Consider the following 16,530-nt stretch of genomic DNA (forward strand, 5'->3'; position numbering starts at 1 on the left):
GTGATGTGAGGTTTGAATACTCTGTTCCTTAGCCATGTTGTTTGGGTTTTGGTCATTTTGTCTCATTTGTGAACTTGGAAGTGCACTCAAGTTTCAGAAATACACTTTTTTGCCTGTTCAGCCGCTGCGCCGCCCTGACTCCTCTGATGACCGCTATGTGATGACCAAGCATGCTGCTATATATCCAACTGAGGAGGAACTTCAGGCGGTGCAAAAAATTGTTTCTATTACTGAGCGTGCTTTGAAGCTGGTTTCTGACAGCATGACTGATCATGAAAAAAGCAAGAACAAGGAGGGAGATGACAAAAAGGATGGCAGCAAAGACAGGTATCTTTTTTGGTTTTTATTGTTTTTCCTAATCCTGTTATCAGTGTTTCCAGGATCTCATCTCTTTGGGCTTTTATACATCATTTTGAAGTCACAGAAAGATGTGGAATACTATTTTATTTCACTTCTCTATCTTCAAGATTATTTTTCTGATTTTTACATTATTATTTTAAATGCGACTTTTAACTATAATTCACAGAGCTTTGAAAGGCGTTTTACGGGTGGGCGTTTTGGCTAAAGGTTTGCTGCTTCGTGGAGACCGAAACGTCAATCTTGTTTTGTTGTGTGCTGAGAAGCCCTCCAAGACCTTACTCAGTCGTATTGCTGAAAGTCTCCCTAAGCAACTTGCAGTAAGTAGAATTTAGATTTTTTGGATTTGAATTTTTGTAAACGTACTGTGAAAACCTGTCCTCAGGTTAAATGTCTGCAGGACTCACTGTACTTCTACTTGACATAGCTCAGGTTCTGTTTCTTTCGATTTTCTGAGTGTCTTCATCTGAATTCAGAGATTGCTGTGTGCTCTCCTTCCTCTATATTGTGTCCATACAAATGTGTGCTCTAGCACTTTAGTATCAATCACTGTTTAATAGATTCCATTTATTTGGGAAACAGAAATAAGCCCAAGAAAGACCATTAATCAGTTATCAGTAGCAGTAATTACAGCATGTTACATTTTACAGCATGCCTGCTGCCTCAGGGTGAAAGTTCGCCATTAATACCAGTCTTCTGCACTTATACCTTGTTTCCTATTTGTATGTCAGTGTTTTCTAATTCACAATTAGCCAGCTAAGTCTAGTGTGGGTTTTTTATAATTCAGACTTTTAATAAAGTAAACATGCAGTTTTAGACCATTCAGTGAAATATAAACCCTTTGTAGTGTTTCCACAAGAATGTATGAAGTCTCTGCTCTCTGCTGAACAAAGCCTGTCACAGTAGAGTGCTTGTCACAGCATTAGTATTTCAGTGCAATCTAGTAAAATGCTTGACAGCATCATGATAGAAGCTTTAGGAGGATCAGATTAATGAGAAAACAGTCTCAAGTTTGCTCATGTTTGAAGTAACAGAACAGAAATAAATTTAACAAATGGACATCTTGGTCTGTCTTTGTGGAAATGTTCTCTTGTCCATGTATGTAGAAGAAGGTCACAAAGGTGCCTACAGGTTCCTTTTGGGGCTATATAGAATTATTAAATAAAGTTGCAAAAAGCAATTCAAAATAAACACTTCATTAGTTACTCTTACTTTTTTTCCCTGGTGCTTATCTTGCCCTTTTTTTCGTAGTATGTTGTGAGGCCAAATCACAGGATGTACCTAGCAATACCCATTTGTAACTGTGAGCTTGAAAAATAACCCCTGCATCTTTGCTTTTCAAAGGCTTCAATGTTCCAATGAGAAACACCCTGCTGACACTTTAATTGGCTTTCAGGCTTTTCTTCATCTCAAACACCATCAAGATTCTTGTTTTGTAATTTATATTAATTTCCCTTCTGGGTAGTTTTTTTTGGTTTGTTTTTCTTGTTGTTTTTTTTGTGGTTTTTTGGTGGGGTTTTTTGTCTGTGTTTTTTTTTTTTTAATTCTAACTGCTTGGTTGTGTAATTTCATTAATAATTTAGAAACAATATGCAAGTCCACATATCTCTATAATGTGTAGTGTGGTTCTATGACTATACAGGTACCTGTTTCATATAATTATATTGTGTTTCTGTCTTTCTGTTAAAAAAAAAAAATGTTGGAATCCTCTTTCTTCCTCATACTTTTAATGGCCACATGCTAATAGAAATTTCTGTTTCTCGATATTTAGGTAATAAGTCCAGAGAAATACGATATCAAGTGTGCAGTTCCAGAAGCAGCAATAATTTTAAATTCGTGTGTGGAACCCAAAATGCAAGTTACAATCACACTGACATCTCCAGTCATTCGGGAAGAGAACATGAGGGATGGAGGTTGGGCAGTTGTTAAAGATGTTACTTACTTCTTACCTGTTTTTTTATGTTTATCTATTCTGCTTAAGATGGCACTAAGGTCCTGGAAGGCAACATGCTGGCACACGCATTTGATCGAAACTTTGTTTTTCAACAACCAGTCTCTGTAGAGAACAGTTGGTTAAAATAAATGTGTATATGATGCTTTTATTTAATTTTTAAAATTTCTAACTTTATGTCCAACCTCAGCTTTCTGGAAAAGGTACAAGCTTGATTTTTCCCCCCTTCTTTTAAAATTATGTGGAAAACTAAATATTTTATAGCACGTGGCTACAAACTGGCTTTCTAGAGCAGTCTTGCCTTAAGAGAAAGATTGTATGGATTTAGAAAATCAAATCACAAGTCTTTTGGGTCTGAACTGGGTCAGTATTATCATCACTTAGACATTCTGAATAGTACCACTTAAAATGCACTTTTACAGTACTTTTCACGGTAACAGTGCTTCTAACTTGAAAAGATGATGTGATTTTTTCCAGCTCTCTGAGGTTGCTTTTTGGTCTGGAGTGCTTTTTGAGTATATTTAGGCTCCTGGTATTACAATCACTCTTCTATCCAACTGGCAAACCCAACTAGTACAATAAGAAATGGCTTTGTCATTGAGCTGAAGCAGAAGGTGGAGCTTGGGAATCAATTTACCTTTTTTTGAAGTCCACAGTTTCTCTGGTGCCAGCAGTGTTGCTTTAGGGTCTCTTCTGTAACACTTTCAAAGCTCCAAAAAGCTTTTAAGCCAACAAGCATGATAATGTCTGCAGTACATTGGTTCTTTTTATTTACGGGTCAGATAAAATTAACTTTTGTTTCCTTTTAATCCTGTATTTTCATAGTTGAAAGAGGTCATAGCAAACAAGGTTCTGGTGTTTGACAGTGAACCTACAAATAGGAAATCTGATGCTGTTTTAACACTTCTCATATGCAGGTTGAAAGAAATTGTATGTGTGTATGTATACATGTGCTTGTGTATATACGTATTTATATAAGCCACAGAGGTTTTTTTATATTTCATCTCATCACTACATGTCCTCTAAAACACTTGAGGTTTTTATATTGCATTATTAAGTGTCCTGTAGCTGTGACTAGTGCATTTATAAGCAAGCTATGTTAACAAAGTCATCCTACGTAATCAGAAAGAAAAATTTTCAACATGCATTCTGTGGTTTGGATGACTTCCAAAGAGTCTTATAGTGCTTTTGTTTTAAGCTGTGCATATTATTCTTAGCTATAAAGGCTTTGTATGTGTACTGTCAGACCCAACCAATTTTACTTGGTTTTGGACAATATGAGTATAACATGACTCTGGGCTGAATCCAACATTCCATATTATTTAAATTTATAAAGAATAATTTTATTATTAAATTAGACTAACCATTTAATGAAATTAACCTTAAACACCATGTTTATTTCTTGATGTACTGTGCAGAAGTGCAGTATTGATTCCTGCTACAGTACTAAATTTTAACTAAGTGGTTTCTGGCCCAAAAATTCTATGATGTGGACTAAAAATAAAACAAATTTCAAATTACTACCATCAGTCCCCTAAGTTATGCCACCAAAAGGAAACAAATCTGTATTTTTGTCTGACCCACACTTGAGTTAAATTATCTTTATGGGTTTATTCACTGCTGAATGCAGTACTGCCTCTAGGCAAACAAAATCAAGTTAGATTTCTCTTCAAGACACTGAGCAGTATAAAATGGATGTGCAGAAAAGTTCACATTTAAAACTGGAGCAAATAGAAGACTGAATTGCCAATTATTGCAGCAAAGAAGTTCCTTATTCCGAAGACTGCTGCTTATTTGCTGCAGAGTAACAGTATGTGTTTGTGTTTTTCTTACTGCAGCTTCTCATGCTCTGTGTCTTACATTGGTTTAAAGTTTTCATTTTCCCTAGCCTGCTTGGGGAGCCTAGTTCAGGTGTTAAGGAAGGCTTTACCGGAGAAACCAGTTGGAGTAAAGATGCAACTTGAGTCTTGCACATGGAGTAGAATTATGTTTGATGTGTTATTACATAAAAGGCTAAAATAACCCCACAAAACCAATGAAATGAAATTGTTAACCGCATACCTACTGTTCCTTACAGTATTATGCGTTTGACAGTTGACTGAATCCGATACATTTGGAGAGATCTAACCCAGCTGTGGAGTCTTCCTTCAGCAGACAAAGTGTACATACTTACAAACACCTCTGTGTGTGCGCGGGTGTCTTTTTTATCCTTAGCTCACAGCCCCGGTCCAAAGCCTTCTAGCAGAGGGACTTGATTCCTGTTAGGGGTTGCTGCCAAGACATCGGAAGGATTTTTGACCAAGGTTTTCTAAAGCTCAGTGTCACACCTGCCATGCTTTACAAAGGAGGGGTTTGGATGCATAGTCCTGGCATCTGCTGTTACTTTGTGTTTGGTTGTTTTTGTTTTTTTTCTTTTCGTCTTTGTCTCTCTCCTAGAATGAAGCAGTGTTCACACTAGTCTTATAATAGTTGACTGGATAAAATGTATTTTACATAATAAAACTTACCTAAATTGACATACCTGTTAACCTTTAATGAAGAGGTAGTGTGGACACAGCATGTCTAACTGAAGATTAACCCCTTATGTTTAGGCTAGTAATAAGTTACACAGGGTCAGAATTCATGCTTGTGTTTTGTAAATTATTTCAGTTTTTGTCTTAGTTTAGTAGGGTGGTATGTTAGGCATCTGATTTTAGTTACACAGTCTTTAAGGGGTTAATCCTGAAATGTGAAACATATGCAAAAATCCACATAATAAATATTACAGGAGTTCCCTTGATGTATTTTTTCAGTCAATGTTTTCTCAGTGTAGTACATGCCTCAGCAACTTCTGACTTTCAGAGTCTTTTAAAATTCCAAGGGTATTCTTATGACAGCTATTAGTAACCCATTTTAGATCAACATTTCCAGCACTAAGATTCCTTCCTGTACATTTAAATTGCAATTCTTGTCAGTAAAACTATTTTACAAGTTGAAAGTTTTCAGTGATAGAAGTTTCAAATTATTTAATGAATTACTGTGCTCAAAGTTTTTAGTTTTGGGAGAAAGTAAATAATTGACTGATTAGGCTATTGGCCCAAAAGCATGTATTTGCATTTTTAATTTCTCAACCTTATTTTGCCACTGTTTCCTGTGGTGGGTTTTCTCAGGATGTACTCCATTTCTCATATATCTTGTTTGTACTCCTTCCATCACTTACTTTTAGCTGGCACCCCTCTTTTGGACGTTTTGAGGGGATTTTTTTGTTTGTTGTTTTTGTTTTGTTTTAAAAGAAACATCACTTTAAATGTCTTCATTTGCTCTGTAATTGCATTGTTGATGAAGATATTTTAAGTTTTCCACTTAAATATATATATAGTCTCTAAATTGGAATATCTGTGTGAGAAGTTACCTATGTTCTTCTTAACTTTGCTCGTATGAAGTCTTCACCTTTTTATCCTTGTGCAGAGCAATGGGACTATCCTCTTAAAATGTTCAAATCTGAATGTAATACTTAACATTAAATTTAGTTACTGTGTTGCAAAGCTATACCACCATGTTAATTCATGGCCTTTTAGCTCTGTATACTGAAGACTACTACTATTTTACATTTGTGGTTTCAGAGCACAATTTCTGCAACATTCTTGAAAGCTTGTCTTTGCAGGCATGTTTCATGAGTCTCATTTTTTTTTTTATTTTATTCCCTGGCTTAACTTAAATGTAGATCTTGGAGGAGTAAACTGTACTGTTCCGAACAGCCAGCTCCTGTGAAGTGTGTGCCATTGAGTGAGGGTTTTTTGTTTCATCTTACCTGGTCTATCACCAGTTATGCTAGCAACATATGTTGTGACTAGTCACTATAGCCATTTTCAGAATGAGTAAAAAAAGTGACTTCTAACAGTGACCACTGATTTGATTATATCCATATAGTTTTCAAGTAACTCAAGGATACCATTTCACACTGCTTAGTGGTTCCAGTTTCACTGATTAAACCACTTCATTTTTGGCAGCAAAGCAGTCAGCTTGATAATTAAATTATTTTCTGAACATTTAAATAGCCAGTGTCTGCTATGTTTTCTCCATCTTCCAGACATTTTGCTTTGTTTTTTAGATTATTCCTTGCTTTTCTCTATCTTGGTGAGTCTTATGTAGTGCAGTCCCTTATCAGATTCTTCCTTGCATCCTAAGTGTTGCTGGAATACATATATTATGGGCTGAGGAATTTTATTTATATGGGTAAGAGAGAAGGTACTAGAAAACAAGGAACTCTGTAATATTGAAAAACATGTCACATTCCTTTAGTCATGTTTTTAAAGTAAAATAAATCCAAGCTTAAGGCATGATAAAAATAACATCATTACTAAACATTTAGTGCTTTTAAGATTTGTTATACTTAGTTTTCCTTTCAAGAATAGGTCCCAAATAACATGTGACAATTAAATTTAAAAGAAACTAAGTTTGAATGTTTCTACTTGGTTAAAGTGGATTTTTGTGTTCCTTCTTGTCTTGTGTCCTCTGTGCTGGTGCACTGTGTCCAACCATCCTTCCTTCGGTATTTAATTTTAGGGGATATGTGTTTTTCCAGTGTTAGCTGAAATAAAGAAATACTATGCATTGCATCATCAGCAATGCAGTTGAAAATAACTTCAGAGCTTAAATGCATTATGCTCTTGATCTTCCTACTGGGTTGATGCTGTAATCCTAATTGAGCAACTACTGCTGAACATTTACATTTCTCATTCAAGGGTTTAAACTTTAAATGGCACGTGTGACATTGAAGCTATTTAAGGAAGTGTCTTGCTCACCTGGTCAAACACCCATTCCTCACTGCATTTTGCCAATTCAATCCATTTTAGATGTAACCTCGGGTATGGTGAAAGACCCACCGGACGTCTTGGACAGGCAAAAATGCCTTGACGCTCTGGCTGCTCTACGCCACGCTAAGTGGTTCCAGGTTCGGAACATCATTTTACTTTCTTCTTGTAGCCTTATGAGAGATTAGTTCAGTTACAATATGAATGTTTAACTGTGTGAAAACACTCAGCGTTGTTCATGCTAATAATACTTAATATTTCTCTGGTCCCTAAATTTAACTGTAGAAGGTTGAGTATGGAGGAGCTGCTTTATGCAGTTATTGCTCATTTGACATCACTTTTTTTTCCAGTCATTGAGAAGGCGATGTTGAAAGCTTGACTCGCTTGGGGTGATCATGTTGTATATTTGTTATATATTCCATAAGGCTGCAGAGTAACTTTGCTTTAAATAATGGAATATGTGTTTAAAGCTTTGTGTTTAGATTTAAGACTTTTTTTTTCTATTTCTTTAAGTGCATTAAGTGTAGGGAATGAAAGGTGAGAAGCAACTGTTTGGTTTAGTGACTTTGCCTTCTGGCAAAGGCACAATAAAGAAACCAAACAGATTCCCTTGACCTTTCAGTCTCTATACTTATTTCTTAGATCTTTACTTTATCCTTTTTATTGCTAATATAGAAAGATACTGTATTTATTGTTTCAAATGAACATTGGTCAAAGTGTATAGGGGATCAAGAAATGTTATTCTTGTATAACCTGTGCACTTTGACTTCTCCTACCTTAAATTACTAACCCTGTATAAAATACTGCTGTAAATGGCAGCTCACGGAATAAAGTTGTAGGATGATTTGTTTCAATCTTGTATCTGAGCTTCCATTGAACAGTGGTGTTTTAGTCTTTCAACAAGTCCTGTTTGCTATGGGTGCAGGGGTTAATTAATTTGATTTTGTATTGCTCTCAAGGCTAGAGCTAATGGTCTGCAGTCCTGTGTGATTATCATACGTATTCTTCGTGACCTCTGTCAGCGGGTTCCTACTTGGTCCGATTTTCCAAGCTGGGTAGGTAATGATTTTATAACGAGTCTTGTTAATAAATACATTACTACAAGGAAATCATAGGAAAATGTTAATACAATTTTTAAATTCAGGCTTTTTCAACATGTAATGTAGGGTTTTGTTTGGGATTTTGGGGGGCTTTTTTGCTAACAAATACTCCAGATTCTTTCATAAAATACAGTTTTCTCAGATTTTTCATTTGAAGCTGGAAGTTATTATTTTTTCCAAAAGAAATTTTCTTGTTATTTTCTATTCTTTGTGGGTAGATTCATATTCTAGGTTTTAGCATTTTTTCCTTTGCTCTGTATAAAAGAATTTCTAGCCATCTACTCTGAACTGGAGTTTGCTGAAACTTATTTAAAGTAATATTGGCTGTGCCCAGATGGTTCTGTGATAACAGAAAGAATTTGAAAGAAAAAATCACAGTAATTCTTATGATTATTATGTCCCTTTCACAAGGTGAGATACCACTGTACTTCAGTACAGCCTGTGGTTGTGTCATCATCGTATTTTAGTCAGTGTCACTTAAATCTCTAGGTTGTATGAGGTCACCTTTCTTAATTCAGTTGAGTGTTCTTGGAGCATTCCTTTTGCATTGATTACCTTACAAATGCTCCAAATATTAACAGATGTACGATCTGTGGGTTAGACAAAGTTAGTCTGAAACAAATACCCGACACATGTATCCTGTAGAAGTAAACCTAGCTATGGCTGTAGTGTTTTGCAGACCAAATCCAGTTGCACTGTGCTGCTTCCTTCTCAGTTTTGGCAGGAGGAGTACTAACATTGTTTTGAGCAGTTGACTCCATTTAGATGAGAAATGTTTTACATCTCCACTAAGTTTACAGACAGGCTTATTAAATTACTTCTAATATTTATTGCTTCCATAAAGGAAGTGGAGTAGTAATGTCTGTTTTTTTAAAAATTTAAAGGGAAAAAAACTAGTGCCAGTTTCAGGACTGCATTTCCTTAAAAGCACACTAAACAAATACAGCTTAAAAGATGCTAAAAAGTGCTCTCTTAATATCACTATGATACTGAGTTGCCAGATAATGAACCTTGGCATACTTTCAAGAAAGTATCCTTACAATATTGCAACACAGAGCAGGGCCATGGGTGAGGAAAAAGGAAATGTGGCTTCTAAATTCTCACGTTATGTATTACAAGGCACATCCAGAAGGGAAGAGAGATAGGAAGCAGTGTGTCAGACATTACTGCATCTCAGTTCTCTCCAGGAGTGATTCCTGATTTGTTCCTAGTACCTGATGCATTCTCAGTGAGATGGATCAGCACTGAACTGATCTCAGCTATTCTTTTGGTCTGTAGGAAAAGTCTTACTGACAAAAGCAATGACAAAATTAAAGTAGTGGTTTCAGCCAGTGCAGATGGAATTTCATGGATTGGTGTAATACAATTTTCTGTATACAGACGTTCTCCTACCCTCTATACTAGGAACCTTTTACAAATGAAAGCGATGACAGAGGTTTTTTTTAAAAAAACATAGGTAGTTGTAAAAATAGAAGTTAATAGGAAGCCGGAATGTTCACAGTAGTAGCATTTCATGTGCCCTAAAGTAAAAACTAAATTAGGAGAATTTTGTCACGTTCCTACACTTTATTCAAATCTGAAATCCAGCCTTTTGTGCACATAAACACCAGGACACATAATTCACATTTTCCTAGGACTGAGTTACAGACCTTAGTGTACTGTATGAGAATCCAAAAGAACTAGATTTTAATAAATGCAAATCCAAGATCTGCTAGTTTTTTTTTTCTTTACTGATATACTTTGCTTCCTACTTGAAAACATCTAAATTACTGTTGTCAAATCCTGACTGATACAGTGGGAGTATGAAAATAACATGCTCAAGAATTGAAATCTGTCAGTTAAATGGAGCTAAATAGAAAGGAATGGGCATCCTTAGTGATTAGCCTGCCTGCAGTTACTTGCAATGCATCAAAATAAATATTTACACCTTGAAAGGAGGAACAAAAGGTAGCATTTGAACAATTGTAGATGTGGTGAGGAGGACAAGGCCCAAACAAGTGCCTCCAAAAAACCTACCAAGAACCATTGTTTGAGAATTAAACTTGCCAAAGAGGTAGCAGTAAAACCTCTAATTCTGGGAAACAGATCTAGGAGAAGCTAGTCCTTTCTTTTACAAATACTTCTATAGGTTCTTCTAGAAAAAAATAGTGTCTAATAAGAGGGGACAGTGGAAATACTCACAGAAAAAACCACCAGTACTTAAAACAGATAATGATTTAAACCATTTTAATTAACATCAAATAATGTACACATTTCAGAAAATATATTTATCATAGAAGTTTTTTTACACTTATTTAACATCTGAGTTTGAGTTGGTTGATAACCAGGAGAAAAATTGCTGTGAGCTTCAGTTTTGCTAAACTGAAGGACTAGTTAGGATATTAAGCATTTTAAGAACATTAATTTTTTGATGTTACAAGTTTCTGTACTCCTGTAGAAAAAGCTATTTCTATTTTTCTATAGCATCCTGTTTCATTAGGTATAATGTATAATGTATTCATGTGGCTGACAGAATGAAGTGTCTCAGAGTGTTTCATACTCTCAAAAATGGCTGGACAAATTGTCTGTCTGCATATGTAGGCTACTAGTGCATAAATTTCTATGAAATTACTGAACAACTTGTGATGGGAAGAAGCCCATCATGGAATCACTGAATTGTTCAGGTTGGAAAAGACCTTGAAGATCATAAAGTCCAATTGTTAACCCAGCACCACTAAAACATGTCCTTAATTGCCATATCCACATATTTCATGAACGCTTCCCAGGATAGCAACTCCATCAACTCCCTGGGCACCCTGTTCCAATGCTTTACAACACTTTCAGTTAATTTTTTTTCTTAATATCTAATCTAAACCTTGCCTGGTGCAACTTGAGGCCATTTTCTCTTGTCCTTTCACCAGTTATGTGGCAGAAGAGACCAAGCCCCACCTGGGTACACCCTTCTTTCGGGTGGTTATACAGAACAATAAGGTCACCCCTGAGCCTCCTTTTCTCCAGGACAAACACCCCCAGCTCCCTCAGCAGTTAACAGAACTTTGTGCTCCAGATCCTTCCTCAGCTCTGTTGCCCTTCTCTGGACTCACTCCAGCAGCTCAGCGTCTTTCTTGTGAGGGGCCCAAAACTGAACCCAGGATTTGAGGTGTGGCCTCACCAGTGCCCAGTACAGAGGGACAGTCACTGCTCTGGTCCTGGGCCACACCATTGCTGATACATTCAGGATGTCCTTGGACTTCTTGGCCACCTGGGCACACTCCAGCTCATGTTCAGCCACCGTTGATCAGCCCCGCCAGGTCCTTTCCCACTCAGCAGCTTTCCAGCCACTCTGTCCCAGCCTGCGGCACTGCCTGGGGTTGTTGTGACCCAGGGATGGGACCCAGCACTTGGCCTGGCTGAGCCTCACAAAATTGGCCTCAGCCCATGCATCCAGCCTGTCCAGAACCCCCTGCAGAGCCTTCCTGCCCTCCAGCAGATCAGCACTCCCACCCAGCTTTGGGTTACCTGCAGACTGGCTGAGGGTGCTCTTCATTCCCTCATCCAGGTCATCAATAAACAGGACTGGGCCCAACAGTGAGCCCTGGGAGAGACGACCAGGGGCCAGCTGCCAGTATCAGTACTCATTGTTCTTTTATTTATCTTTATAAAATTACTGGGGCTTCTTTCACTTTTAACTGAAAATGTTCTACATTGTATAATGTTCTTCAAAATTCAGGATTCAAAATTCTCTACTGAGGAACAGTATCAGCTTTATTCTGTCTTAGTCCATCTTCTAATTTGGCCAAATCCTTCTGTTGTTGGTCTAGGCCATGGAGTTGCTTGTGGAAAAAGCAATTAGCAGCGCTACCGGACCACAGAGTCCTGGAGATGCACTGAGAAGAGTTTTTGAGTGTATATCTTCAGGAATCATCCTTAAAGGCAAGTTGCCTTTTATGTATACTTAACTAATCTATAATCTTGCTTGTAATAAGGTAAAGATGTGTTATTAATTAGCCTGATTATTGTAGGTGGTCCTGGCCTTCTTGACCCTTGTGAAAAAGATCCTTTTGATACACTTGCTGTAATGACAGATCAGCAACGAGAGGATATTACTTCAAGTGCACAGGTAAGGGGATGTAGGTGTGAAGTAACTAAATTTGAGGGATGGTGTTGTTTTCATTCTGTTTTTTTTCTTAATGGAGCTTTATATTGGACATGAATTTTGTTCTCAGAATGTAGTTGGAGCTTACCAGTCTTAAGCTAGGCATTGAACGTGTATCACAGGAGAGGATGTTCATAGTGTTCATTATTGCATTGAAATAAATGTATTTTCCTGAACAATTTGTAGCATTCTTATCTATATCTATAGATCTAGATTTAGATCTGTAAACAGGCTTACTCTACAGCAATACATTGCTAGACTGGAAATTCTATAAATGCATCTGTGTAAGATTCATGTGGTAGTAATGACCATTCATGCTTGCAGTTTAAGAGGTTACTGCCTCTGCCTCTTCCTTTGATCCTTTTGCTAATGATTCCTGATCACATGTCACGTAACGTGACATGTGACAAGCCTTGGCTGCTCCAGTGCAAGCCCAGAAGCCCAAACACGTGTACATTAAGCTAAGATGCTGCACTTACAGAAGCAACAAATGCGATATACATGTTTTATTGTGTTGACTTTATTGGGGGACAGAAAAATGGGATAATTAGAGCTAAGGGTAATGTCATACATCACTGACGTTCTTCCCTAATTGTTTGACACAGTCCTCAAAATGGACACTTGTTACACAAGTAACTTTTCTTTACTGTTTTTCTAGTTTGCGCTGAGACTCCTTGCATTCCGTCAGATACACAAAGTTCTAGGAATGGATCCGTTACCACAGATGAATCAGCGCTTCAACATCCATAATAATCGTAAAAGGAGAAGGGACAGTGATGGGGTTGATGGGTTTGAAGCAGAGGGAAAGAAGGACAAAAAAGATTATGATAACTTCTAAAAATGTTTGTCATCATTGCTAATATTGATGGTAATGAAAAGTCCATTTGTTGCCTTGCTTTTAATTCATTCATAATGATGTCTGTTTAAAACATCCAAAACCAGCTTCTGAATTAGATTTGGAAGAGAACAAACTAGCTCTTCTGTGAGATTCTGAATATTTTAATTGGATGTACTGTACCAGACAAATTATGGATGGAAAGACTGCAAATGGAAACTTGTTATAGAAAAAAATAGTTTTTCCTCACTGCATTTTCTTTAAACGTGTTGCTAATTTTGGTATATTTTCTTTTGTTTTTGTCTTTTTTTATTAACAAGTGCATTGTCTTCCTATCTTGACTGTATTTAATGCAGCATTTGTGCTTCTGTTGCTATGTGTATTTTGACCTTTTATTTAGAAGTATTTTTGTTTGCCTTTGACACTAGTTGTATGAGTTACTTTGTGTTAGGTAGTAGAACTGTTCCCCTCCCAATTAATATTTTAAAGAGGGTGGGGTTTTTTTCTTTTTTTGTAAAAGTGAGACTGCAGGATCATGTTTTTTTCTAAATGTGAAGGGGTTACAACACATAATTGTCCTGCCATTTGAGTGCACAGAATTAAATGTTTCTGCCAATCTTGTGGCATTTGTCTCTTTAGTGTGATATAACGGTGTAATTAAGAAAAATTTGTGTTAATCTAATTGAGTTTGCTGTTAGTTGTGCATTAGCAGTATAAAAGCTAATATATACAGTATGGTCTTGCAACAGTTTTAAAGCCGCTGCATAACTGATCAAAGATTTGCATGATGGGTTTTTTTTTTATAGAAGGGCTTCTAAAATTATTATCTTAGGTTAAATGCATAGGTCTCTGTGTGATTGACTTTGTGACATAGCAAGGCCAAAAAATAACTTTCTGAATTTCTTTTCTCAACAAGCAAAGGTGGGCATTTTCCATTTAGACAAAGTTAGTCATTCTTTTCAGTCAACTTTGTCAATATGGTATTAATGCCTCTCAGCCCTTAAAATAAATGTTTGTCATATCAGTGCCTGTGAGGTTATTCCTTATATCTGTTCCTGTATAAACTTTCTGTGATTTTTTTCAATAATTCAAAATTTAAAAGTGAAGTATTACTTAAAAAGTGAAGGTTATCAAAGAAAAAAAACCAGAAAATTATTTGCTGTGGCCATAGTGTATGCTTATGTCTCTTTCAAAAATCTAAATAATAGCAGTGGTGTAAGTAAAGTTACATCATACTGTTGATGTATGCTCTGGTACACAGGTGTGATTTGTTGTCACAGCACTACAGTGGAATACACAAATAAAAGTTACAATTTATTAAATGACTAAAATTCATTACACACTGGAAACTGAAGTTTTACTTACTCTGTTAAATGTGTATTATGCTTTGTTGCAAACTCATAAAACACAGATTAACATAGACTAACATTCCGGTAGCTACTTTATCAATGGCTGTTGAAGAGTATCACATGTGACAAAGATAATTTGTTATTTCTGATACAGTTTATTAAGAAAAGCCCAAATTTTGTTCGATTTCAAGGTCGAATTTATCTTTGACCTTTTTAATAAGTGACTACTGGAGAAGGGGGGATGTTTCTGTTCCCAGCATCTACTTACTACTTACCAGCATGGGCCTATAGAATAAAAATACAATATTTTAGAGAAACAGAGGGAATCTAAAGACTTAAAAAGAAAAACACTTAATAATAGTATTCTGCTAGCATCAGAGTGCAATTTTCAAGGGAGTGATTATAAGGGGTTATCATATAAAAGCAAAGCTTTCTCACTGTAGGAAAGCTTTCTGAATAATTAGAAATACAAAAAGCAGAAGTGCTTTGCAGTTACTTTAAAAAATTACACTCATTTCGTTGTTTCGTTCAGCCTTCATGCATAGCTCCAAGCATATGCTTGTTCTAGGGGATATCTTGCTGCCATCGTGTCTAGTTAGCCATTACTATTTATTTTGAAAGCTACAGGTGCTATTCATGTGGCTATTTCAACTCCATACCAAAGTTTCTTTTCTCATAAGGCAAACTTGTCTAGTCAGGAATGTGACCCTAAATTATAGAATTAAAAAGGTCAAAGATGTATTTTAGATTTTCTGTACTTTTGTTCTACTGGCTTTTAGCTCCTAACCAGTTTCTGGATCTTTTGAAATATTGTATACTTAAAGTGATTCCACATTAAATATGAAGCTGTGACCATGATTTTTGTGCTGTGTGGTGAAAGGTGAATTTGCAGTTTGTTTCTGGTGTTCCTGCCCATTTTAATGGATAACTTCTGACTTTTTAAAATAAATCTACGAATGTAAAAACAAGGTTTTCAAAAGTACAGAGCTAGCTTTGGCTTAAATACTACACTGCATTTAGGAAGGCAAAACAGACTAAAGAATACCCTGTGTTTTGGTAATGCTAGCAGTTTAGTAATAAGCACTGCTTGCATTTTTTATTCAGCAGTGCTATGTGTTAAATCCCACAATCACAAACACTGTAGTCCTCATTCACAAAAGGGAAATGTACACAGAAAAGATATCCCCCGCCTCCCCCCATGCTCACCTTAGAAGAGCAGTTTGTGAACATGTGAGCTGTTCTGTTTCAAAGCTTTTTTGAACTTTGACTTGTCGTCCTAGTTCGTGTGTTCTGTCTGTGAGCAATGCGATTTTGCGTGGATCTGTGCATAAAGGCACTGCTAGAAATTGAAGTCTGTTAGACATAATCCATTGACTTTTTGCCTTTTTATGAAATTCTAGATAAACAGTTAAATTTACATAACTATTGAATATGATGGGTTCATTTGCAGCTTCTATTTTTAGAATATTACTTACTTAGAATATTATTACTTAAAATTGTTCTGCCTAGAAAACTTCCAACAGTTGGAATCAGTTTTTAATATTCCTGCAACAATTTGTATGCATATTTAACATTCTTGTTGCTGGTTGAATATCTGCTGATCATTAATTTGTTAAGTAGTCACACCATGCCGAATTAATTTCTTTATTAAGCAGTAGAGATTTGGAATAGCCAAAATTATTTGAATAGCATAGCATTAATAATGGTGGGGAGTAGTCACAGTTAGGAATGATTTCTTGCATTTATATTTCAGTTTTACAAAGAACATGATAGATTCAACCAAAACATCTGTTTTCCCTTTTTTTTGTTGTTGGGTTTGGGGTTTTTTGTTGCTTTTTTTTTGTTTTTTTAATGACAGCTATAAGCTATTTGGCTATTCTAGCCATAAAGGCTAGCAAATTAAATTTCTCCTGAAAGATTCTTTTGTAGATCTTTTCAGAAGATCTTCTTATCCTTCAGCATGGTATTTCTCAGACTTTCAAAATGAAACAGCTGGTGTTTTGGGGGGGA

General features: G+C 36.2%; 1 protein-coding gene across 2 annotated transcripts in view; it reads left to right on the forward strand.

The window, feature by feature from the left end:
• Window positions 1–15,378, forward strand: part of ZFR (zinc finger RNA binding protein) — a 46,710-nt gene extending 31,332 nt beyond the window's left edge. Inside the window, exons 13-20 of one of the 2 annotated variants that reach the window (XM_040090937.2) lie at window positions 122–327; window positions 527–677; window positions 2,129–2,270; window positions 7,144–7,241; window positions 8,061–8,156; window positions 12,002–12,113; window positions 12,203–12,300; window positions 12,995–15,378. In XM_040090937.2, coding sequence (XP_039946871.1) covers window positions 122–327; window positions 527–677; window positions 2,129–2,270; window positions 7,144–7,241; window positions 8,061–8,156; window positions 12,002–12,113; window positions 12,203–12,300; window positions 12,995–13,174 — 1,083 coding nt within the window. In that variant the 3' untranslated portion in view covers window positions 13,175–15,378. Of the gene's footprint in view, window positions 1–121; window positions 328–526; window positions 678–2,128; window positions 2,271–7,143; window positions 7,242–8,060; window positions 8,157–12,001; window positions 12,114–12,202; window positions 12,301–12,994 lie in introns of those variants that run through there. The other variant, XR_005704508.2, reaches the window with a different exon arrangement.
• The last annotated feature ends 1,152 nt before the right edge of the window (window positions 15,379–16,530 follow it).

Source organism: Hirundo rustica, chromosome Z, assembly GCF_015227805.2.
Source record: "Hirundo rustica isolate bHirRus1 chromosome Z, bHirRus1.pri.v3, whole genome shotgun sequence".
Taxonomy (NCBI): domain Eukaryota; kingdom Metazoa; phylum Chordata; class Aves; order Passeriformes; family Hirundinidae; genus Hirundo; species Hirundo rustica.